Source organism: Myotis lucifugus, unplaced genomic scaffold, assembly GCF_000147115.1.
Source record: "Myotis lucifugus unplaced genomic scaffold, Myoluc2.0 scaffold_132, whole genome shotgun sequence".
Lineage (NCBI taxonomy): Eukaryota > Metazoa > Chordata > Mammalia > Chiroptera > Vespertilionidae > Myotis > Myotis lucifugus.
The window spans coordinates 1768654-1795372 of record NW_005871180.1 but is presented as its reverse complement, the minus strand read 5'-3'; the positions used below and the strand labels follow the sequence as shown (position 1 = coordinate 1795372).

At 36.4% G+C, this 26719-nt stretch overlaps 1 protein-coding gene across 1 annotated transcript in view; it reads left to right on the top strand.

The window, feature by feature from the left end:
* Positions 1-7838: 7838 nt before the first annotated feature.
* The window catches only part of SPAG6 (sperm associated antigen 6), a 105049-nt gene continuing 86168 nt past the window's right edge, over positions 7839-26719 (top strand). Inside the window, 3 exon segments of the mRNA XM_006109726.2 lie at positions 7839-7890; positions 12330-12484; positions 26425-26596. Coding sequence (XP_006109788.2) covers positions 7839-7890; positions 12330-12484; positions 26425-26596 — 379 coding nt within the window.

Sequence of the window (26719 nt, the reverse complement as noted above, 5' to 3'; positions counted from 1 at the left end):
TAAATCTCTGCTCTTTTTCATTGTGCTTTTGATGGTCTTATGAGAGAATCTGCCTTATTAAATATGTCCAAAGTAATTACTAAAGCAAACAATATTCTTCAGAATAATTGGACAAAAATAAGTTTGATTCCTAATTAAACTTGTTTCTAGAAAGAACTGTGTACAATGTGTCTATAACTTAGAGTTATTTTTTTCTCATTGAGATTTGATTCCTTTGAAATCAAAAGAGCATACATGAAAACACTAAAAAGTTTAAAACCTCAAACCCTGTACATTTGGACCATTACATCTCACAGCTATAAATGTGAACCAAAACAAAAATAGGCTCTACATTTTTAATGTTTTAATGATTATATATCTATGCATATTCTAAAAATTAAATGTACAGAGAATGTAAGAATTATCCACAATCTGTGATGTTTTTATTTTCTTCTGTTAATTTGTATTTTCAAATTTTTATAATGCACATATGGTTTTAAATAGTAATAATAATAAATAATTTAAAACAAAAAATGAATTTTGATACCTTTCCTCTTTGGATAATGACTGTTAATTCTACCAATTGTAGAATTTGAGCAATTTAGGGTGGTTGTTTAGTTATAAAATATGAGAATCATGTTTTATGGCATATTGGAATACCAGACCACTCAGGTTGTTTAGGAGGTCTTTAGAAAAAAGCTAATAAAAGTTCCAAGAAAGTTATTTTTAAAATTATTTTTAAATCAAATAAACTTATTTGAAGCAGATATTCCTATAAGTAAAGTGGGGGTAAAGTTTAAATTAATACTTTGTAATATATTACATATAATCTATAGTAAAACAGTGAGCATGGCAAATCAGTAAGTATGCACATTTTCAGAAGAGTAGGACTACAGAAGTTTGCATAACACTTTGTGCATCTGTCTGAAGCTAATTTGCAAGTTGAATCAACTTAATGGATTCAGCGTTCAAGAAAATAAGTAATATATGTTGACATAAAATGATTTTAAATTACATGTGTCTGGGGCAGTGTTAAAATATTCAAATTAATGATCTAGCACCTCAATTTGCTATGAAAAGGAAAAGCCTGAGTTAAGCATTTATAATGTATCTAAACATATCCTAGTAGGTAAATGTACCATGATTCTCTTACAAAAACTACTGTTCCACAAGATAAAGACAACTGGTGGAGCAACTTCAAAATATGAATTATGCTATTTAAATTTGATGCATTTTGTCAATATAAAAGGAGTCTTATAGTTGTAAATTATAACTCAAAACACTGGCTTTTTTCTTTTTTTTTTAAGATCGGTATATAGTTTTTTTCACCTATGTTTAAGTGAAAAATATTCTATGGCACTATAAAAATTCTGAAAATGTAGCCCCTAACAATATGTCCTAAAAACAAGATTATTCAGAATTTGATTCTGTGTTCCAAATCGTTGTTCCTACATGGACATTTATCTGTTTTGTTATCTAAGCTTTGGTACATAAGTAGAAAATAATACAGTGAAGGCTAGGGTCTCTGTTTTCTTAGGAAAAATTAGACAATTAAGGAACTAAAACAAACCCCAAGCTATTGATGAACCTATGAGAGTGGGGCTTAGAAATAGTGTGGATTACATTTAAATGTTACATATTAAATGTTTCTGAAAGGTTAAATATTTTCTAATTCCACTTTACACTTTAATAGTTTTTTTTTCATGGCCTTTGCTGCTATGACTAGAACCTTTTCCTATACTTCTTTTTCTAATTAATTTCTACTCATTCTTTTAAAAAAATATATCTTTTTATTGATTTTAGAGAGAGAGGAAGGGAGAGGGAGAGAGAAACATCAACCAGTTGCCTCCCGCATGCACCCACTGGGGATGGAACCCGAAACCTGGGCATGTGCCCTGGCTGGAAATGGAACCAAAGACACCTTTCAGTGCAGAGGGAGACACTCAACCAACTGAGCCACACTGGCCAAGGTTCTGCTCATTCTTTATGGCTCTGTTTAGATGTTAATTCCTCAGAGAAAACTTCTTTGGGCCCTCAGAGTAAGTTAAGTCTCCTGATTTATGCTTTCCTTGCTCCTAATATTTCTTTTTTATAATACTTCTCATAATTGCAATGATTTCTTTTCTGTTTTCTTCACTAACTGTAAATTCTATGCCTAGCATAATGCTTAGCATAGAGTAGATGTTTAACATGTTTAAATAGAATGAAGGAGTAATTAATTTTCTAAGTGTTTTCACATCTCTTAAAAAATCAGATTCTTGTAACAGCTCAGGTAGGTAGTGTAGGTATCTTCTTCAGTGTGGATTTTAAGCCCAAAAAGGATGGATAATTGCCCTCATCACAAAGCAAGTTAGAGGCCAAAGTGGAACTAAGACCTGTTTCTTAATTGCTGTCTGATCTTGTGATCTTTCTGCTTGTAGGAATTAGTAAACAATTTCTAAGTGGTTTTAGAAATTCCTAGTAAACCTCAATGTTAACTGTTAAAACAAGTTGTCTGTTCAGGCCTTTGGGTAAGAAGGCTGTCCAGTAATTGTGCATGACTGGCTTTGAGGTCTTCTTAAGGACCATTATGGAGCTTTTGTGGAGGCCAGATGCAGAGGACTAACTTTGATAAATATCTGGAGGTTAGAGGGAGAAATTGTATTTAGGGCTTAAACTGGTCTTAGAGCTCTAGAGGAGGACCTTTGGGCTTCTTGTGGCTTCTAAGGAAAAGCCGTATCAATCCAGAGACCGTTAAAGCACCCAGGGAAGAGCGTATAATCCACAGGGGGTTGAGACCCAAGAGAGTACTTCGGAGAGTTGTTGGTCTGAGACCCTACCTGGATCTGGGAGGTGCAGAGGAGATTTCATCAGAGCCCAGTGGGGTCAGTTGCCTGTGACTGACTGCCTTCTCTCCAGTGTGGAACTTACATGCTCATTTGAAACTATAGTCAAAGCTCATTTTCATATTTCTATATATAATTATAAACATGTGAGTTCCATTCATTTTATCTAAAGTATATGTAAATTGAACCTGCCATAACTTGTATGTTCTACATGCTCACTCAGTTCATGGTGATGGCTGTGACCTAGTCTAGTCAGACAGTTGAATTAGTTTAATACAGTAATCAAGGAAGACAGCTACAGTAATGTTAATGGCAGAATAATATCAATTCAGAGATTATACCCTTTGGTATGCATTCTAACCCTGGCAATAGGCCAGTTTCATTGGTAAATGGTAAATGCTATATAAGTATATGTTAAATAAGTAAATAAATGCATGCTGTGCTTCCTTGCCCTCTTAGAATTGTTGCTAATTTGTGCAGTGAGTCAGTAGTCTTGGTCTCATCTTCCTCTCACCTCTCCCCACACAAAAATGAGATATCAGGTGTGGTAGTCCTTTACTCATAAACAACTGAGTTAACAGTGAATCACCAAACAAAATTCAGAAGATGCTAACTGTAGTATTAACTACAATGAGAATAATTTTAAAAGGAGAAAATGGGTTACTTTTGATCATCATGTAAAAAGCTTATACATAGATTTTTGTGATTCATTATGACCCTTTAAATAAATTATAAGACTCTGTGTTGTAAGGGATATAACACCTAAAATCATAATTGATTTGATAGTAATGGCAGTGAAAAAGTATTATACAGAAAACAAAACAGACATGTGATACCAAAATTTATATTTTTTTAAATCAAATGCAGGAATAGTGGCCAGAGGTATATAATCATAGGGGTTGGGAGAAACCAAATCATGAAACCAGTTCATGAAAATTTTTACTCTAAAAAAATGCAAGGGGGGGGGGGGGAATGCTTAAATATTTTCAAATAAAAGATGACCAGTGAAGGAAAATGAGAAATAGTTATAAAATGAGAAATAGTTATAAAATTCATCAGTGTCATGACACTTACTTCAGTAAAAGTATAATCATGTAAATATAATATCTTATTATAGAAATAAAAATTTTAAATCTACTAAAGTTGGTAAGTGTAGTTGGAGTTACTCTGGGATAAAACAGGTAGTGCTTACAGTAGTAAAATCAAAGTGAGTGGTGGTTTCTAGAGCCAAGACCACACGTTTTTCAATAAGAGCTGGCTGTGTATTCAGATCTGTGCTAGGTAATTTGAGGAACAAAACAAGTATAAAACAAGTTCTGCTCTAGAGATGTTTATTGTTTTACTATGGAAATAAGCAATTCATTTACATAAACAAACTAGAGAACCACATAAGATGCTATGTCAAGGATGGCTGCTGTGCTTTGCATGACTTTGGGTGTACCATTTATATCATGATCTATGTGAGTGGCATCCCCTGGATTTGTGCAGCACACAGCCTGCTCGGCCATTCATGGTGGACCTGGGAATTATTCAGTCTTCATTTTCATTTATTTCCCCGAGAGTAAGTGGTGTAAACAATAAAGCTCCCCATGGCTTCCCATTTCACTTAGAATAACATCACAAAATCTTAATTTGACCTGAAGCCAAATTTGATCTTGCCCCAACCAAGCTCTCCTGCTTTATTTCTTTCCAAGTCACCCCCCACTTGACATTTCAGGCTGGTCTGACTTTCTCATGGCTTCTTCTACGGTCCGCCACCATCATGCACTCCTTGTCCAAGCCAGAAACCTGAAGTGTCACCAATTTCTCCATCTTCCTCACACTAATCAGTTTCTCTTCTAAATATCTCCCTTGTCCCCTTCCCTTTTGCCATTGCTGTTTTCCAGGCTATCTTCACATCTGGTGTAGGTTCCTACAACAGCTTCCCAAGTGGTCTTCCCGCCTCCAATCTTGCCTCTGTTTATCCTTTCTTCCCAGCGTAATCAGAAGGAGCCTCCTTTACAAAGTGCAGATCTGATTCTGTCACCATACTGACATTAATGTTCAGATTCAATTCAAAATACTTCAGGATTTTGGTTCCTGTTAATTTCTTAGCCTTCTTTCTCTAACCTTCTCTCTCCGCTCTTACACTGTAGTCATACTGCATTCTCAGTTTTGTCAACACACCAAACTGTTTTTGGTTTTCAGCTTCATTTGTGTAGCTCCTTCTGGTTGGAATACTCTCCAATCCATTTACCTCACTACTCCCTCCAAATTTTTAGCAGGCAATCTTTCCCCAAAGCCTTTGGATCTCAACTTAGATGTCACTGCTCCTGGGTTGCCTTTTCTGTGTTCTTTAAAGCCTGCTCTACTGTATGTTATTTAACAAGCACTTGTGTTTATTTTATCCCAACTCATGTTCTAACACTTTAGAAATTTTACTTCATTGTAATTCTCACAACAATTTTATGAGGTAGTCTTAGAATTTACCACCATTTTCCCGATGGTGAAACTGAGACACAGATGTTAGGTAACCTTGCTGAGTCCCACCGCAAGGAAATGGCAGCACCCAAATTTGAACCCAATCAGTTTACCTCCAGATACAGGCTCTAATTACCTCAGTCTATTGTTAACATAGGCAGTCATGTAACAAGCAGGGCAAGTGATTCCTTCTATTTTTAAAGCATGGAATTTCTTTAATATTCTCATTGGACTTCAAACAGAATGCCTGGGTCAAGTAGTAACATTGACAGTCAAAGGTGAATTCTTTGTTTTGTATTGGTTAATTGTATGCAAAAATCACTTCTTCCAAAGCTTGAATGAACTATAGTGCAATTTCATAGTAAATGGTCATATAAAAAGTAGTTTTAGATAAAAATAAAACATTTGCAATAATAAAGAAATAATAATTATTTTTATTAATAATAGCAAAAGTAAAAATTTGCAATAATACATCTTTAACATATTTTATGTTTGTGATAATTTTGAATAAAATTGGAAAGCAAAGAATATATATGGTAGAAATAACTTCACATTTAAGTCAAAAAAATATAAAGAAGGGCATCAAAGGACAATACCAAGAGACTAAAAAGACAGCTCACAGAATGGTAGGATATATTTGCAAAGCATATATATGATAAGAGATTAATATCCAAAATATATATATATAACTCCTAAGATTCAACAAAAAACTCCAAACAACTTGATTCAAAAATGGCCAAAAATTTTGAATAGACATTTCTCCAAAGAAGTTATAAAAATGGCTAATAAGCACATGAATAGATACTCAATATCATTAGTCATTAGAGAAATGCAAATCAAACCACAGTAAGATACCATTTCACACACATTATTGAAAACAACAACAACAAAATACGTGTTGGTAAGAATGTGGAGGAACCTTTGTGCTTTGATGGTGGGAATGTAAAATGGTGGAGCCATTGTGGAAAACAGTTTGATGGTTCCTCAAAAGTTAAACATAGAATTACCATTTGATCCAAAAATTCCACTTCAAGGTACACAGTAAAAAGAATAGAAAGCTGGGACTTAAATGGATATGTGTACACCAATGTTCATAGCAGCATTATTCACAATAACCAAAAGGTGGAAATAGATGAATGGACAAACAAAATGTTGTGTATACAATCGAATGGTATTCATCTTACAAAGGTAATGAAATTCTGATACATGCTACAACAGATGAACCTTGAAAACATGCTAAGTTTGAAATAAGCCAGGCAAAAAAGGACAAATATTATATGATTCCATTTATAAGAGGTATCTATAGTAAACAAATTCAGAGAGACAGAAAGTTGAATAGAGGTTACCAGGGGCTGGGGGTAGGGAGAAATGGGGAGTTAGTGTTTAATTTGTATAAAGTATCTGTTAGGGATGATGAAAAAGTTCTGGAAATAATAGTGGGTGATGGTTACACAACATTCTGACTGTATTTAATGCCACTGAATTGTACATCTAAAAATGGTTAAAATAATAAATTTTGTTATGTATACTTTACCACAAAATAAATACAATAAAAAATTGCAAAAGAAAATAAGAAGTAACGAGGGCAAACAAATCTTTATTTTTTTAATATGTCTTTTAAAGATTGATTTCAGAGAGAGGAAGTAAGGAGAGAGATGGAAACATTAGTGATGAAAGAGAATCATTGATAGGCTGCCTCCTGCACACCCCATACTGGGGATTGAGGCCACAACCTCAGCATGTGCCCTGACTGGGAATCAAACAGTGACCTTCTGGTTCATAGGTCTACACTCAACCACTGAACCACACTGGCCGGGACAGACACTTGTTTTTAAAGAAACAACGTTGATATGTTAAATATCTTTATAAACAGAAAATTGAGGTAATATGTATATAAATTATATATATAATATGAGAATGAATGAGTAATTTGAGTAATTTTTTTGTCTTTGGGAATGTTTGACATTTTCTTCCTAATTTATATATGCAGTAGGCATGCAAAATCAAGTAATTAGGCCTATGTTGCATTGAAAGGAATTAAAAGAAAGAGCCGTAATTATTTTGAGGCTATTTTATAATCTCTACTTGATTATTAGTTTCTTGAGAGTAGGAGCTGCCTTAACTCATGTATGTAGTTTTATTCCTTGCCACTTGATAAACTCTGATCTGTTTTTTGAATGAATGATGTGGGCAGGATCAGCAAGGTTGTTTGGGGCATAACTGGATTGCAATGTAGGTATTAGCAGCAATGTCTCCAGTATGGCACTGGAACAAGAAAAATACGAAAGGAGTTCAAAGCTATAAAGTTGGGGTAGGGGAGGATTATAAAGATGTATCCTATAAAAGTTCAAAAATAGTTTCACACTATTTTATCAGTTTGCATAGAGTACACTAACTTGTTTTATAAATATTAGAGTACAATATATGAATTATTTTTAATATTAGGTATTAGATAGATCATGTTGGCTCCTTCAGTGGAGAGCCCAATAAGGTCATTAGCTGCTCCTTAGAGACCTTGTGTATCAGATATAGCAACTATTTCAGACTGCTGTAATTTATGGATTCTAAATTTTCATGCATTTATTCACCAAGGATCAATCACTATGGATTCCTAATGGACAGGCAGGTAAGAAAAAATTTCTTTTTATGTTATATATACTTATTTCCCCCTGTCTTCCCTTCCCCTACCTTTACCCCTTTTGTCTCTCAGTGTCTCTTGTATCATTATCTGTATTTTTAGGACAAACTTGTAATTAAATAACAAAGTTTCCATCCATGCTGTGTAAGAGATAAAAATCATGTCCCCGGGGACTTAATGATTGATGATAAACCACTAAGAGAAAATTTAAGGACTAGAAATTAGGATTTTCCCTAAAGAATGATCTTATTCAAACAAAGATATTTATTTATCATTGAATTTATTTGGGTTACATTGGTTAATAAAATTACATAGGTTTCAAGTGTACAATTCTATAACACATCATCTGTATAATGTATTGTGTGTTTAACATCCAAAGCATCACCATTTATCCCCCATTTACCCTCTAAACAGGTATTTTGTTATTTTTTATTTTTTTATTTGTTAAATATATATTTTATTGATTTTTTACAGAGAGGAAGAGAGAGGGATAGAGAGTTAGAAACATCGATCAGCTGCCTCCTGCACACCTCCCACTGGGGATGTGTCTGCAACCAAGGTACATGGCCTTGACTGGAATCGAACCTGGGACCCTTCAGTCTGCAGGCCGATGCTCTATCCACTGAGCCAAACCGGTTAGGCCTCTAAACAGGTATTTTAAATGGGAATTTTAGCTTTTACTTGTATAGGTTCAGAGATTTAAATTTTTTGCAAAATCCTCATTGTGCTACTGTTTGGACTAAGGAATACAGGAAAAGTATGATAGAGCAGAAGTTCCATGCAGGAGCCTAACTTGGATAATGAAAACAGGAATAGAAGGAAAGGAATTATGTGTCATTTTGTTGACATTATTTTCTTAGTCCAGATGCAATAGAAAAGTGGAGGAGAAAGTAGAAAATTCCTTTGAGTATATGGACAAGTAAAATACACTTTGGGGGGTAAAATATTTTAATGCTAAAATTGCAAACTGAAATTTTCCAAAATTGGAGGCTTTTGGTATATTAGCTAAATACTGTAAGTAATAATAAACACATAATTAAGTTAAATATTATATACTTAAATAGATGAATTCATCAAATTCTTACCATGGAAGTTTAAAGTTCTTGAGATTTTAATTTGAAATATTTAGGTGGAATAATCCAGTATGTATTGATTTTCCAATTATATTTCAAAAGACAATAAGCCACTTCACATAAATTTATCAAGTAAGGAAAAAAAGGAAATGCCAGAATCATCAGGAAAAAAAAATAACATGAACCATAATCATGATTCTTTTATTTTTTAAATTGTGATTCTCTTAAAACTATTCTAAGTATACTTATAGTTTATATTTTTGCCTCATTAATATATTTACTATGAAACTTTAAATATATGTAAACAAATTTAGCTTTTCTTTTTCTTTGCTCTTCTTTTTTAAATGGTGCGTATTTATTATAAAAAATTTCAAGTTATATTCAACAACAACAACAACCTAATTTAAAAATAGGCACAGGACTTGAATAGACATTTCAGAAAAGATGATGTACAAATGGCCAATACACAAGCACATGAAAAGACATTCACCATCATTAGTGCTAGGGAAATGTAAATCAAAACCACAATGACATACCACTTCATACCTATTAGGATGCCTATTATTTTAAAACAACATGGGAAATGAGTGATGGTGAGGATATGGAGCAATCTGAACCCTTGCACTTTGCTGGTTGGAATGTAAAATGGTTCAGCTTCTGTAGAAAACAGTTTAACAGTTTCTAGATCAGTGGTTCTCAACCTTCCTAATGCCGTGACCCTTTAATACAGTTCCTCATGTTGTGGTGACCCCCAATTTCATTGTTACAAATTGAACATAATTAAAGCTTAGTGATTAATCACAAAAACAATATGTAATTATATACGTGTTTTCTGATGGTCTTAGGCGACCCCTGTGAAAGGGTCATTTGACCCCCAAAGGGGTCACGACCCACAGTTTGAGAACCGCTGTTCTAGATGATGGTGATGATTACACATCGTTGGAAACTATTCTAGGCATACTTATAGTTTATATTTTTTGCCTCATTAATATATTCATTATGAAACTTCATACCACTGAATTGTACACTAAAAATGGTTTAAGTGGTCATTTTTATGTTATGTGAATTTTACTACATTAAAAAATGAAGTAATAAAGCAAACTACAATGAAGAGATGGATAAATTTTTTTAACCTAACTTTCCAGAAAGAACCCATGTTAATGCTTGGTAATTCTAGTACCTTATTCTGTGCTTTAGACTTTTTGTTGTGAGATATTTCCTAAATATCTCTATGGAAAAGGTATAGATAATAATATAAGCAACACTTATGAGCATAGGCATATTGATTTGTTTATGCTTTGATTTGTTAGGAGCTATGATCTAGGCATGAGTAGGAGTGCTGTGTGCCTGTAAAGTTAACCAGCCTGTGCGGTTTAAACTTGAAACTGTGGTCTTGTATTCAGCGGTTCTCAACCTGTGGGTCGCGACCCCTTTGGCAGTCACAGGGGTCGCCTAAGACCATCCTGCATATCAGATATTTACATTACAATTCATAACAGTAGCAACATTACAGTTATGAAGTAGCAACGAAAATAATTTTATGGTTGGGTCACATGAGGAACTGTATTTAAAGGGCCAGAAGGTTGAGAACCACTGTATTAGATGGTCTAACCAAGCAACTTAGATATAAAAATGATCACTAAATGAAGTGTGAGACTATGAAAAGCCACAGGTCACATCATTAAATGTATCTGAGATAAGCATCATTATTCTCTGTTCATGTTATTTGGTAATACTATTTCTCTTACTTTAATCCTAAATATTATTGTAAATGTTTTCCTTTTATTCTATTTCAAATGTTTCTGGATGTATCATTATAAAAGAATATTGGTAATATATGCTTTTATAGATCACTAGAATATGTGTTTATAGAAAAGATTAATTATTATTAATCTTTAATTATTATGCAGTTGAATAGCCTTCTGTAAATTACATAAAGTTTAGAAAGTCAAAAGCACTTTGTTCCAGTTTGAACTCCATCATTACCTTTCTTGCAACCTTAGACTAAAACACCATCATTAACATCATTACTTTTCTAGTAACCTTAGACTAAAACACCATCATAAAGCACAAATAGCTGTTGACTATTTTACATATTTTCTAGTAAGGCAAAGTTAATATAAAGAGTTGGAATGTCCAATAAAATGACCAAAATGCAATTATTTGTCTCCCTTTTCCGACTGCCTCAATTTTAATACATATTATTTATTTAGCAGCTAGAGGCCTGATGCACGAAATTTGTGCAAAGTAGGCCTTCCTTCCCCCCACTGCTGGCACCGGTTTCCCTCTGGCACCTGGGATCCGGGCCTCCCTCCAGCCGCCAGTAGGCACCTGGGACCCAGGCTTCCCTTGCAGCCCCGGCTTCATCCAGAAGGTTGTCCGGAAGGATGTCCGGTCTAATTAGCATATTATGCTTTTATTATTATAGATGATCAATACAGAATGTCAAAATTTCTAAACTTTTTCTACCATTTATTAGTTGTGTGATAATTTTTTTAACCTTTCTCAGCCTCAATGTCCTCATCTGTATAATAGACATAATAATAAGGCCTACATCATAGGTTTGTTATGAGAGGTCAGTAAATTAATATGGAAAACAAATCTTGAAAACAATGCATGCATACAAGTGCTCTGCAAATATAAACTGTTTTTATTATTGTTGTGAGGATGATAAACCTACGCTGTAGACAATCCTAAAATGATATTGTGAGACCTCATAATACAATATACTTTCTTCTATCAAAGAATTTATTTTTTGGAGATAATGTCAGCAATATGATTTGCAGCTCTCCATGAATGTGAGGTCCTAGCCAAATGGCCCTCCTGCTCCCTGGCCCTGTGATAGATCCCGATAAAATTTCCGTAATAAACTCTAAGTTCATTTGGAACCAGAGGAAGACCCAAAAGTTAGAGAAAAGAAACAACTCCAAAACAAAACACCACACAAATGAAAGACTTCACTGAGATGAAATAATCTGAACTCAACTATGAAAGATATAATTCGCAAAGGCTGAGGGTGGCATTATGCAATGTGCTTCACAACTTTTCTTTGCATTAGTCCTGACAGCCCTAGCAGGTCACATAGCTAGTATTTGCAAATCAGGGATTTAAATTCTCTAAACCCAAAGCCGTTCTTATTTCCACACTATGCTGCTTCTTTGATAATTACAGGTTTTATTATTCTGTGTCTTGGCCAATTATATGCTTCTAAATATCCCATTAGTTTTTAGTGGCTAATTTTTTGTTTTTGCTGATTTTTCCCTTAATTTTTTATTTGGCTATACTATGCTAAATTGTAGTTTTGCTTTTTAATTTAAGTTTTGCTGATTTCTGTTTTTTCATAATTTCACTCAGGTGCAATGTCTTTGCTGAGGCCTCTTCTGGACATGGTCCCAGCAATTCAACAGACTGCTGCTTTGGCTTTTGGGAGACTGGCTCATTATAATGATGACCTAGCAGAAGCAGTTGTCAAGGGCGACATTCTTCCTTACTCATTGGCAGGACAGAATGTAAGAATTTTTAAAAAGTTATGTTTTTGACTTAAAAATTTGATAGTTTGGGCACATTTGCAAGCTTGTAGGCATTAGAATTAAGATGTTAATACACATTCAATTCTTTGAACTGAACGTAATAATATCTTTAGGGCATTCTACTTTGAGGTTATGTGCAGCTTTTTTCCATTATTGTTAATATAAAGAGAAAACAGATTTTAAAATGTAATGGGATTATACATAAAGCAATATTTCTGTGTATGGGAGTATTAAAATCATAGGATCAGTCTTAGGTATATAAAACCAAACACAAAGTCATTTACAGAAATCTTTATATACAGGTGAAATTTGGTTAATGGCAACTGTAAGAAATTGCTTAAAGTAAGGGGGAGGGAACTCTAGCTGGTCTGGCTCAGTGAATAGAGTGTTGACCTGAGGACTGAAGGGTCCCAGGTGATCGATTGCAAGCTCCTCCCTGCTCTGGCCCTGGTTGGGGCTCATGCAGGAGGCAACCAATCTATGTGTTTCTCTCACATCGATATTTCTCTCTGTCTTTCCCTCTCTCTTCCACTCTCTCTAAAAATCAATGGAAAAAAATATCCTTGGGTGAGGAATATATATATAAAATAAAGCAAGGGGGAGAGAAGCATCTACAAGGAAGGGGAATATGTTTAATGGAAGGTTTGGTAAAGCATTTTGCCAAGTATACAAGCATGTCAGGCCTTCTAAAGGTCATTTAAGAGTGCCCCACTACTATGTTTCTGTACAGCACCACATAATGGTAGTTAAGGAAAGACCTTCCTATAGGTAGGGTCTTGCACTGTTCATTCCATTCTGCTATTTTACCATAACCTAGGAATGTATCTTTCTTGACATATTTTTAAGATTACATTCCTATTTGTGTCACCAAATGACAAACAATCCAATTAAAAACTGGCAAAGGGCTTGAATAGACCTTTATTCAAAGAAGACAAACACATGGTCAACAAACATGAAAAGATGCTCAACAGCACTAGTCCTTAGGAAATGCAAATCAAAACCACAGTGAGCTAGCACATTATCTACTAATAAAAAAGGAAAATAACAAGTGTTAGTGAATATGTGGAGAAATTGGACCCCTCATACATTGTTGGTAGGTGAATAAAATGGTGTGGCTGCTTAGAACAGCTTGGCAATTCCTCAGTAAATTGAACATAATTACTATGTAACCCAGCAATTCTACTCAATAGTTATATTTCCAAAATAATTGAAAATGAGTGTTCAAAGAAAACTTGTACAAAATGTTCATAGCAGCATTATTCACAATAGCCAAAAGAATGACTGGGTAAACAAAATGTTACATATCTACACAGTGGAATATCATCAGTCATAAAAAGGATCAAGTACTAATATATGTTATGACATGGACGAACCTTAAAAACGTTATGTGTGAGAAAAGGAAGCCAGGCTCAAAGGCTACATATTATATTATTTCATTTATATGAACTATCCAGATTATGCAAACTCATAGAGACAGAAGCAGACTAGTTAGTGGTTGCCCAGGACTCCAGGAGAGAGGATGAGGAGTGACTGCTTAACACATATGTGGTTCTTGTTTGGGTGATAAAAATATTCTGGCCCTGACTGGTTTGGCTCAGTGGATAGAGCGTCGGCCTGTGGACTGAAAGGTCCCAGGTTCGATTCTGGTCAAGGGCATGTACCTTGGTTGCGGGCACATCCCCAGTAGGGGGTGTGCAGGAGGCAGCTGATTGATGTTTCTCTCTCATCAATGTTTCTAACTCTCTATCCCTCTCCCTTCCTCTCTGTAAGAAATCAATAAAATATATTTAAAAAAAAAAAAACAAACCTAACACTCTTGAGTGCTTAAATGGGCCAGGTAATATTCTTAAAAAAAAAAAATTCTGGAACTAGAAAGATGGTTGCACCACATTGTGAATGCACTAAATGCCACTGAATTGTATACTTTAAAATGGTAAATTTTATGTTATGTGTATTTTACCAGAGTTTTAAAAACTAAACACAAATCTTAATTGTTAAAAAATTTGCCTTGTTTTTATAAGTCAGAGAGTCATTTACTAATTACTTTGATCTCTTCAAGGAGTCACAGAAATTTTATTTTTCTTGTAGGTATTTCTTCTATCATCAAATACTGTTGGTGTTTCTTTTTCCTGGCCTCTTAATCATTCTTTTGAGGGTAGAGTATGTATTTTGGTATCCACATAGAAGGTTCTTTTTTTTAAAAAAGAAAAAATATTTTAAATGTAATAATATTACCAAAACTGTACTAATATAGTATAATATTACAAAAATTGTAGGAAATATTAAAAATCTGCAAGTAACAGAATTACTTCTATTATATTCTAAAAATTTTTTTCCTCTGGCTCTATTTTTGTTCATCAGTTTATGTTGTTCATTATATTCCACAATGAGTGAGATCATGTGATACTTATCTTTCTCCGGCTGGCTTATTTCACTTAGCATAATGCTCTCCAGTTCCATCCATGCTGTTGCAAATGGTAAGAATTCCTTCTTTATTATTATTATTATTATTATTATTATTCTGTGTAGATGTACCACCATTTTTTAATCCACTCCTCTGCTGATGGGCACTTAAGCTGTTTCCAAATTTTAGCTATGGTAAATTGTGCTGTTATGGACATAGAGGTACATATATCCTTTCTGATTGGTGTTTCTGATTTCTTGGGATATATTCCTAGAAGTGGGATTACTGGGTCAAATGGGATTTCAATTTTTATTTTTTTAAATTTTATTTTATTGTTTAAAGTATTAAAAATAATACATATGTCCCATTGACCTCCCCCCGGCCTCCCCTATGACCCCCCCACACATGCCCTCATCCCCCACCCCCCAGTGTCTTGTGTCCATTGTTTATGCTTATATGCATGTATATAAGTCCTTTGGTTAATTTCTTACCCTCCCCCAACCCTCCCTTGCCTTCCCGCTGTAGTTTGACAGTCTGTTCAATGCTTCTTTGCCTCTGTATCTATTTTTGTTCATCAGTTAATAATGTTCTTTATATTCCACAAATGAGTGAGATCATGCGGTATTTATCTTTCACTGACTGGCTTATTTCGCTTAGCATAATGCTCTCCAGTTCCATCCATGTGGTTGCAAATGGTAAGAATTCCTTCTTTTTTTTTTCTTTACAGCAGCATAGTATTCCATTGTGTAGATGTACCAGTTTTCTAATCCACTCATCTGCTGATGGGCATTTAGGCTGTTTCAAATCTTAGCTATTGTAAATTGTGCTGCTATGAACATAGGGGTGCATATATCCTTTGTGACTGGTGTTTCTGTTTTCTTGGGATATATTCCTAGAAGTGGTATTACTGGGTCAAATGGCAGTTCCATTTTTAACTTTTTGAGGAAACTCCATATTGTTTTCATAGTGGCTGCACCAGTCTGCATTCCCACTAGCAGTGAAGGAGGGTTCCTTTTTCTCTGCATCCTCACCAGCACTTGTCGTTTGTTGATTTGTTGATGATAGCCATTCTGACAGGTGTGAGAGGGTACCTCATTGTCATTTTGATTTGCATCTCTCAGGTGATTAGTGACTTTGAGCATGTTTTCATATGTCTCTTGGCCTTCTGTATGTCCTCTTTCGAAAAGTGTCTAGTTAGGTCCTTTGCCCATTTTTTGATTGGATTGTTTACTGGTATCTTCCTTTTGTTAAGTTGTATGAGTTCCCTGTAAATTTTGGAGATTAAGCCCTTATTGGAGATAACATTGGCAAATATGTTCTCCCACGCAGTAGGCTTTCTTGTTGTTTTGTTGATGGTCTCTTTTGCTGTGCAGAAGCTTTTTATTTTGATTTAGTCCCATTTGTTTATTTTCTCCTTAGTTTCCATTGTCCTAGGAGCCATATCTGTAAAGATATTGCCACAACATATGTCTGATATTTTGCTGCCTATGGATTGTTCTAAGATTTTTATGGTTTTCCATCTTATGTTTAAGTCCTTTATCAATTTTGAGTTTATTTTTGTGTATGGTGTAAGTTGGTGGTCTAGTTTCATTTTTTTTGTATGTATCTGTCCAATTTTCCCAACACCATTTATTGAAGAGACTGTCTTGACTCCATTGTATGCTCTTGCTTCCTTTGTCGAATATTAATTGAGCATAATGGTGATTTCTGGGTTCTCTGCTCTATTCCATTGATCTATATTTCTGTTCTTGTGCCAGTACCAGGCAGTTTTGAGAACAGTGGCTTTGTAACATAGCTTGATATCTGGTATTATGATCCCTCCTACTTTGTTCTTCTTTCTCAGGATTGCTGTGGCTATTTGGGGTCTTTTTTTATTCCAGATGAATTTTTGGAGAGTTTGTTCTAGGTCTGTGAAATATGCTATTGGTATTTCTATGGGGATTCCATTAAATCTGTAGATTGCTTTGGGTAGTATGGACATTTTAATGGTGTTGATTCTACTAATCCATGAACATGGTATAGTCTTCCATTTGTTTATGTCTTCCTCTATCTCTTTTTTCAATGTCCTGTAGTTTTCCAAGTACAGGTCTTTTACCTCCTTAGTTAAGTTTATTCTTAGGCATCTTTATTTTTTGGGTGCAATGGTAAATGAGATTGTTTTTGTTGTTTCTCTTTCTGTGAGTTCATTATTGGTATATAAAAAAAGCTATAGATTTCTGGGTGTTAATTTTGTATCCTGCTACATTGCTGAGTTCATTTATTAAGTCTAGTAGTTTTTTGATGGAGGGTTTTCTTTGTACAATATCATGTCATCTGCGAATAATGATAGTTTCACTTCTTTTCCAGTTTGGATGCCTTTTATTTCTTCTTCTTGTCTGATCACTAGCATTTCTGGGACTATGTTCAAGGTGGGCATTCCTGTCTTGTTCCTGTTCTTAGGGGAAATGTTTTTTTAGTTTTTGCTCATTGAGTATGATGTTGGCTGTACGTTTGTCATATGTGGCCTTTATCATGTTGAGATATGCTCTCTCTATTCCCACTTTGCTGAGAGTTTTTTTCAAAAATGGGTGTTGGATTTTGTCGAATGTTTTCTCTGCATCTATTGATATGATCATATGATTTTTGTCTTTCAATTTGTCTATGTGATGTATCATGTTTATTAATTTGTGAATATTGTACCAGCCTTGTATCCCTGGAACAAATCCCACTTGATCATGGTGTATGATCTTTTTAATGTATTTCTGGGTGCGATTTGCTAATATTTTGTTGAGGATTTTAGCATCTATGTTCATCAGGGATATTGGCCTATAGTTCTCTTTCTTTGTAGTGTCTTTATCTGATTTTGGAATTAGGATAATGTTAGCCTCACAAAAATAATATGGAAGTGTTCCTTCCTCTTGGATTTTCTGAAATGGTTTGAGGAGTATATGTGTTAGTTCTTCTTTGAATGTTTGGTAAAACTCTCCTGTGAAGCCATCTGGACCTGGGCTTTTGTTTGGTGGGAGTTTTTTGATTTCTGCTACTATTTCATCAGTTGTTATTGGCCTATTTAGGTTTTCTGATTCTCCTGATTCAGTTTTGGGAGATTATATTTTTTCTAGGAATTTGTCTATTTCATCCACATTGTCCAGCTTGCTGGCATATAGTTGTTCATAGTATTTTCTTACAATCCTTTGTATTTCTGTGGTGTCAGTAGTTACTTCTCCACTTTTGTTTCTGATTTAATTTATTTCTTTCCTCTCTCTTTGTTTCTTGATGAGTCTGGCTAACAGTTTATCAATTTTGATTATCCTTTCAAAGAACCAGCTCTTGGTTTCATTGATTTTTTGGATTTTTTTTTTTAGTCTCTTTGTTATTTATTTCTGCTTTAATCTTTATTATTTCCTTCCTTCTACTTACTCTGAGCTTTTCTTGTTCTCTTTCTAATTCTTTAAATTGTAGGGTTAGTTTATTGCTGATTTTTTTTTTTGAGGTATGCCTGTAGTGCTATGAATTTCCCTCTCAGGACTGCTTTTGCGGTGTCACAGAGATTTTGGGTTCTTGTGTGTTCATTTTCATTTGTTTCTAATAAATTTTTTATTTCTTTGTTAATCTCGTTGTTAACTCATTCATTGTTTAATAACATGCTATTTAGCCTCCATGTGTTTTTAAATTTTGGGAGTGTTTTTACTGTAGTTTATTTCTAATTTTATTTCACTGTGATCTGAGAAGACGCTTGATATGATTTCAATCTTCTTGAACTTATAGAGACTTGTTTTGTGTCCTAACATGTGATCTATCTTTGTGAATGATCCATGTGCACTTGAGAAGAATGTATATTCTGCTGCGTTGGGGTGATATATATATATATACTAATAAAAGGGTAATGTGCTATTTAGACCAGACATCTTCCGGACATCCTTTCAGACAAAGCCACGGTGGCGGAGGCCAAGGCAGAGGGGTTAGGGGCAATCAGGCCGGTAGGGGAGGGCAGTAAGGGGTGATCAGGCCAGTGGGGGAGGGCAGTTAGGGGTGATCAGGCCAGCAGAGGAGCAGTTAGGGGGCGATCAGGCCAGCAGGCAGAGGCAGTTAGGGGTGATCAGGCAGGCTGGCAGGTGAGCAGTTACGAGACAGCGGTCCCAGATTGTGAGAGGGATGTCTGACTGCCGGTTTAGGCCTATTCCCTGTGGGCCTAAACTGGCAGTTGGACATCCACCGAGGGGTCCTGAGTTGGAGAGGGTGCAGGCTGGGCTGAGGGACTTCCCTTCCCCCGATACACAAATTTCATACACCGGGCCTCTAGTGTTCTATAAATGTCAATTAAATCCATCTGATCCAGTGTGTCCTTTAGAGTCTCTGTTTCCTTGTTAAGTTTTTGTCTGGAAGCTCTACCTAGTGAAATCAGAGGGGTGTTAAAGTCCCCTACTATGACTGTATTTTTGTCGATCTCTCCGTTAAAGTCCTCTAGAGGTTTTTTTTAGTATATTTAGGTACTCCTATATTGGGTGCATATATGTTTACCAGGGTTATATTCTCTTGTTGGATTGATCCTTTCAGTATTATGTAGTGACCTTTGTTGTCTCTTGTGATGGCCTTCATTTTAAAGTCTATTTTGTCAGATATGAGTATTGTTACTCCAGCTTTTTTTTCTTTTCCATTTGCATGGAAAATTTTTTTTCCATCCCTTCACTCTCATTCTGTGTGTGTCTTTTGTTTTGAGGTGGGTCTCTTGTAGACAGCATATAGTTGGGTCATGTTTTTATATTCATTCAGCTACCCTACACCTTTTGATTGGAGCATTTAATCCATTTACATTTAGGGTTATTATTGATAGGTACTTATTGCCATTTTAATTCTGTATAGCTAGGTTTCTCTCTCTGTTTCTTCTTCTCATTACAGCAGTCCCTTTAGCATTTCTTGTAATGCTGGCTTAGTGGTTCCTTTAGCTTTTTTTTTTTTTTGTCTGGGAAGCTCTTTATTTGACTGTCTATCATGAGTGATAGCCTTGCTGGATATAGTAATGTTGATCTCAGATTTTTGCTTTGTATTACCTTGAGTATTTCATGTCATTCCCTTTTGGCTTGTAGAGTTTCTGATGAGAAATCAAGTGTCAGCCTTATGGGAAATCCTTTGTAGGTAACAGTTTTCTCTTGCTGCCTTTAAAGTTCTCTCTTTGTCTTTATTTATTTATTTTAAATTAAATCTTTATTGTTCAGATTATTACAGTTGTTCCTCTTTTTCCCCCCCATAGCTCCCCTCCACCCGGTTCCCACCCCACCCTCTGCCCTTATTCCGCTCCCCCCCCCCCCCCGCACTGTCCTCATCCATAGGTGTACGATTTTTGTCCAGTCTCTTCCCCCACCCCCACACCCCTTTCTCCCCTGAGAATAGTCAGTCCACTCCTTTTCTATGCCACTGATTCTATTATATTCACCAGTTTATTCTGTTCATCAGATTATTTATTCACTTGATTTTTAGATTCACTTCTTGATAGATGTGTATTTGTTGTTCATAATTTGTATCTTTACCTTTTTCTTCTTCTTCCTCTTCTTAAAGGATACCTTTCAGCATTTCATATAATACTGGTTTGGTGGTGATGAACTCCTTTAGCTTTTTCTTATCTGTGAAGCTCTTTATCTGACCTTCAATTCTGAATGATGGCTTTGCTGGGTAAAGTAATCTAGGTTGTAGGTTCTTGCTATTCATCACTTTGAATATTTCTTGCCACTCCCTTCTGGCTTGCATAGTTTCTGTTGAGAAATCAGCTGACAATCGTATGGGTACTCCCTTGTAGGTAACTGACTTTCTTTCTCTTGCTGCTTTTAAGAGTCTCTCTTTGTCTTTTGCTCTTGGCATTTTAATGATGATGTGTCTTGGTGTGGTCCTCTTTGGATTCCTTTTGTTTGGGTATCTCTGCACTTCCTGGACTTGTAAGTCTATTTCTTTCACCAGGTAGGGGAAGTTTTTTTGTTATTATTTCTTCAAATAGGTTTTCAATATCTTGCTCTCTCTCTTCTCCTGGCACCCCCATAATTCAGATGTTGGTATGCTTGAAGTTGTCCCAGAAGTTCCTTACAGTATCTTCATATTTTTGGATTCTTTTTTCTATTTGTTTTTCCGGTTGGGTGTTATTCGCTTCTTCGTATTTCAAATCTTTGACTTGATTCTTGCGATCCTCTAGTCTGCTGTTAGAACTCTGTATAATATTCTTTATTTCAGTCAGTGTATGCTTAATTTCTAGTTTGTCCTTTTTCATAACCTCGAGGGTCTCACTAGATTTCTTGAGGGTCTCACTAAATTTATCGGCAGTTTCTAGAAAATTCTTGAAAAACCTTAAAACCGTGGTTTTGAACTCTATATACAGTAGTTTGCTTTCCTCCATTTCTGTCATTTGTGACCTGTTTCTTTGTCTCCACATTTTTTATGCTTCCCTTTGTTGATAGAGTGGCTTTCTGTGCTAGGTGTCCTGTAGGGCCCAGTGGCTCAGCCTCCCCAATTACCTGAGGTGGACACTCTTGGTGCACTCCTTTGTGGGCTTTGTGCACAGTCTTGTTGTAGTTAAGCCGTGATGGTTGTAGGTATCACTGGGAGGAATTGACCTCCAGGCCAATTGGCTGTGAGATTCAGCTGTGTCTACAGTGGGAGAACTTCTGTGCTGGAGACACCCTTCTGGGGCAAGACTTGCTTCAGTGGGGCTTTGGTGCTCACTGAGTCTGCCCCCTGAGTGTGTCCCTTATGGATCTGAGGAGTTGTAATCTGGATGGTCCCACTCTGACCACTGGGTACACTGGCACTTGGATCTCTAAGGAGGTGCTAATTTAGCCTCTGCCTGAGGCTACCCAGGAGGAGCTATGGAGAGATCTGCAGATTCCTCTTCTTTGTTTGGGGTTTGGAGGTGCCCAGATGAGGCCCAGCTGTGAAGCAATGCAAGCTGCTGTGGGGCCTTGGGCCTTCTTTTGGAAGTTCTGGGTCTCTCTGACCCAGCTGCAGTTTGTTAGGTACTTTTCAGATTGCATAGGGCCAGGCCTTTCATATGCAAAAGCCTCTGAGCACAGTTGGGTGGGGCGGGGTCTCAGGGGATCAACAGCGGGGAGCAAACAGCTATGGCTGATCCTCAGTCCTGCCCTAAGAGGCCCCGAGTTTCAGTGTCCCGGTAATCGCCGCAAGCACCTCTGAGAGAAAGCCACCCTCGAGTTCCGCCCGATGCCAGACAGTCCAGTTTCTCCCTGTATGAGTCTGGGTCCCCAGAGACTCGCCCGGAACTGGAGTTCAGAGCAGTCGGGAGCTTGTGACTTCCTCCCGATTAAAAAAGACAACCGTGTCCTTAGTTGCCAGCCCTTTCCGCATGCACCTCTGTACCTCTGCAGTTTACTTCCGCACCTCCTCTGAGTCTCAATGTGCTTTTCTCTTTCCTTCTAGTTGTAGAATTTCCACTCAGCCAGCCTTCCTGTGGTTCTGGATGATGTCCGTTTTGTCTTTTAGTTGTATTTTTGAAGTGATTGTGCGAGGCAGCAATTTCTGGTGTTTACCTATGCCGCCATCTTGGTTTTTCCTCTCTTTGTCTTTAATGTTTGGCATTTTAATTATGATCTGTCTGGGCATGGGCCTGTTTGGGTTCTTCTTTCTTGGGGTTCTCTGTGCTTCATGAACTTGTGTGACTTTTTCCTTTACCAGGTTAGGGAAGTTTTCTGCCATTATTTCTTCAAACATGTTCTCCCTTCCTTCCTTTTTCCTTCCTTCCTTCCTTCCTTCCTTCCTTCCTTCCTTCCTTCCTTCCTTCCTTCCTTCCTTCCTTCCTTCGTCTTCTGGAACACCTGCTATTCTAATATTGTTATGTTTCACGTTGTCCCACAGCTCCCTTAAGCTCTCTCCCTGTTTTTTAATTGTTTTTCTTTTTGGTTCTCTGATTAAGTGATATTTTCAACTCTGTCTTCTAATTTACTGATTTGATCCTCAGCTTCCCCTAATCTGCTGTGTATTCCTTCCAATGTGTTCTTTATTTGTGTTATGTCATTATTTTAGACTGTTCTTTTTTCATAGTTACTATATACTTTTTCATGTTGTTGAGCGTCTTTACCATCATTACTCTGAACCAGGGGTCCTCAAACTTTTTAAACAGGGGGCCAGTTCACTGTCCCTCAGACCGTTGGAGGGCCGGACTATAGTTTTAAAAAAAAACTATGAACAAATTCCTATGCACACTGCACATATCTTCTTTTGAAGTAAAAAAACAAAACGGGAACAAATACAATATTTGTATTTGCATGTGGCCTGCGGGCCGTAGTTTGAGGACCCCTGCTCTGAACTCTGTTTCAGATAAATTTCTTATCTCTGCTTCATTTATCTCTTCTTCTGGAGAATTCTTCAGTTCTTTCATTTTGGGGTTGTTTCTTTGTCTCCTCATTTTGGCTGTCTGTTTGGGTTTGTGACTATGTATTTGGTAGATACTCTGCACCTCTCAATCTCTAGTGCAGGACAGTGTTAAAGGCTATTTCTGGCGAATTAGATCAGGCAAAGACTCAAAGCCTCCAGAGACTGCCTCTGCCTACAGACTGATAGGATTCTGACTTGAAGTGCCCCCAGGCAACAGTCCTTAGGTGTGGCGATAGTTATTTTCAACAGGGTGGGGCAGTTGCTTCTGCCTGGAGGCTAGTTGTTATTTTTAATCTTTTAAGTGGCCCCAGGGCAAGGCATTTTCCAATAGGGTGTGTCAACTGTCTTCTCCCCAGGCAAAGCAAATGTCTATGTGGGAAAGATGTCCTTTGCTGTGTGAGGGAATGACTCAGCCCAGGAAACTTAGTGTATCTGCCTTCTGAGCTCTATCCCCTGAGTCCCCAGTCCTAGCTTCTGTTCTCACAGCTCCAGTCCACTTCACTCTCCCTTCGCTGCAGCACAAGATGGTGGCTCCACAGGGAATTTTGTGAGTTGGCCCTTTAAGAGGGTGCCCAAACTTTCAGATAGCACCCCACTGCTTTTCACAGTTATATGTTATGTGGGTACCTCCTCAATTTGGTGCTCTCTGCTGGGAGGCCCAGCTTGGGGATTAGATCCCAGAGTTCTCAGTGGCACACCCCCACCCCACCCCCACCCCTGAGATATCTCTCCGGGACTTCAGTTGCTGTCTGTGGGAGCCCAGCCAGCCCTTTCGTGCCTCCGCCCCTCCTATCAGTCTCTATGTGGTCTCCACTTTCGGTCCGCATGTATCAGGGTTCTCTCCTGCGATTTTTCCATTGATTATTCAGGAAGTTTTTCTGTATTTTAGTTGTAATTCCAGTTTGTTCCTGGGAGTATGTCTGTGTAGCATCCACTTATTCTGCCACCATTTTTAATCCTCTCTAGAAGGTTCTTACTAGAAGTTTTCTAAGTGTGAATGATGTTCATTAGTTAAAAAGAGACAAAAAATGTATCAGGGCAGAAAAGTGACGAGAATGTGAAGCATTATTCACAAGCTTCTGTCTCCTTCACCTACCAGTCCTTTAATTCATTTCTCTCAGGAGATTTAAACTCTCTTTATCAGGTACAAAGTCCTCTGGTTTTGCTTTTGCTTTTTTTTTTTCTTTAAGGAAATTTCTTTGGTGAGAAATGGGAGAGAAGAGAGGAATGAGGAATTTAGGGAAGTCGAAATTAGAAGAAAGGGGGAATGAGATCAGAAAGTATGATTATAGGCTCTGTAGTTAGTAGTGACTATTAATACACAAGAAATTTTCTGTGAATTTGAAAATCCTACAATATAAAAAGTCAAATTAGCTTAAGGTAATGATAAGAAATGTACCACCATAATTTTTCCACAATTATAAGAAAATAATCTGTGGAGCACTAGCCAGTACGGCTCAGTTGGTTGAGCATCATCCTATGCACTGAAAGGTCTCAGGTTTGATTCCCAGTCAGGGCACATACCCAGGTTGTGGGTTTGATCCCTGGTCAGGGCCTATGCGGGAGGCAACCAATGTTTCTCTCTCTAAAATCAATAAAAACATTTTCTTAAAAAAATAATTGGTGGGAAGCTACTTTAAAACTCTATTCTAATTTTTACAATAAATTAGTAGGTATTTGGCTACTGACATAAAATTAGACTTTACAACAAATATTTTGATATATATATATGTTATATTTAATAAACTAAAGAAATATATAAAATCAAAACATTATTACTAAATAGCATATTTCTTATATCATCAATATACTAGAGGCCCGGTGCACGAAATCCATGCACTCGGGGGGGGGGGGGGCCTCAGCCCGGCCTGTGCCCTCTTGCAGTCTGGGAGCCCTTAAGGGGATGTCTGATTGCCATGGAGGAGGGAGAGGCTCCCGCCACTGCCGCTGCACTCACCAGCTGTGAGCCTGGCTTCTGGTTGAGCAGCACTCCCCCTGTGGGAGCGCACTGACCACCAGGGGGCAGCTCCTGCATTGCACGTCTGCCCCCTGGTGTCAGTATGCGTCATAGCGACCGTTCGGTCAATTTGCATATTAGCCTTCTATTATAGAGGATACCAGGTTTTGAGATGAATGTTAAAAATATGCTTGGTGTATTTTCTCTCTCATAATTTTTTTGTATTTTAATATTTTGGTCTAAGTTAATAGAATACATTAAAAACAGGTGCTATGGCACTCAGTCACTTTTCAGTAGTCTCTGTAAAGAATAGACACAATCTAAAGTAGAGGATTAACTGGGTTCTGTAATAAAAGGAAGAGTTAGGAGACCATTACTGTGTCATTATGTGAACCATAAAACCACAGTGAGTGTTATAGTTAAACACTTCCTAAACATTTAATTTTCTTAGCTATATAAAGAAAATCATGTTTCAGTTTTATTTTATTTCTTAATCTGATAAAACTTATATATAGAAAATCTTTTAAATATGAAGCATTCACATAATGTTAAGTCATTTATATTTACTTTAAAAAAAAATTTCTAAAAAGAAATGTATAACATGTCCCAATTGTTTGGCGAGTTTATTTACCAGGAAAAGTTTTAAAATGTATCATGAATATTTTGCCTTTATGTTTATCCAACGATTGATAAATGCATCTTGAAACCTGGTTGTTATTTCAGGATAACTTAGGACACCAGAAAGATTAGTTAAGGTCGTGAAAGGCCTACCAGGCTTAGAGACTGAGGTCAAGTAAAGGAAATGAATTTGTCATTTGACAGTTTAGTTGCACATGCTAACAATCCAAGAGTTCCCATGGGTCAGACATATACATTTAGTGTAATGCAGATACATAAAAATCTCATTAAATAATTAAATAATGAATTTGTAGGATATACAATTTGCAGGAAATATTTTATTTTATAAATGCATGTTTTAGAAGAAAACATTTGAAATGTAATATGACTTGCATTGTTTTTGTTTAGTTACTGAACGAAAGCAATGGGGAACGTAAAAAAAATAATGTTGCAGGATGTATTTCTTTAGTATTTAAAAGCTGTTGAGCTTCATTATATTTTTATTTTTACATTGGTTTTAATCTATTTTAACTTTTCATTATATAAGTGCTCAATTCACTTTGTGTTTTATCTATTTTATCCTTGTAGCGTTTCTACAAAGAAGCTGCTGCTTTTGTGTTATGAGCAGTTGCTAAACATTCTCCTCAACTAGCTCAGGCAACTGTTGATTGTGGAGCATTGAGATGCTTGGAAGATTTTGACACTGGAGTCAAAGAAGATGCAACCTTGGCATTTGGTTGTACTGCAAGACATAATGCAGGTAATGGAGCATGTTTAAAAATGGGGTTATTAAAGTATATGTTTTCAGGTAATTCTGGTTTTGCTTAGTAAAGCATAGGTGAAGTTTTCATGATGTTTCTATACATTATGGGAGATAAACTTT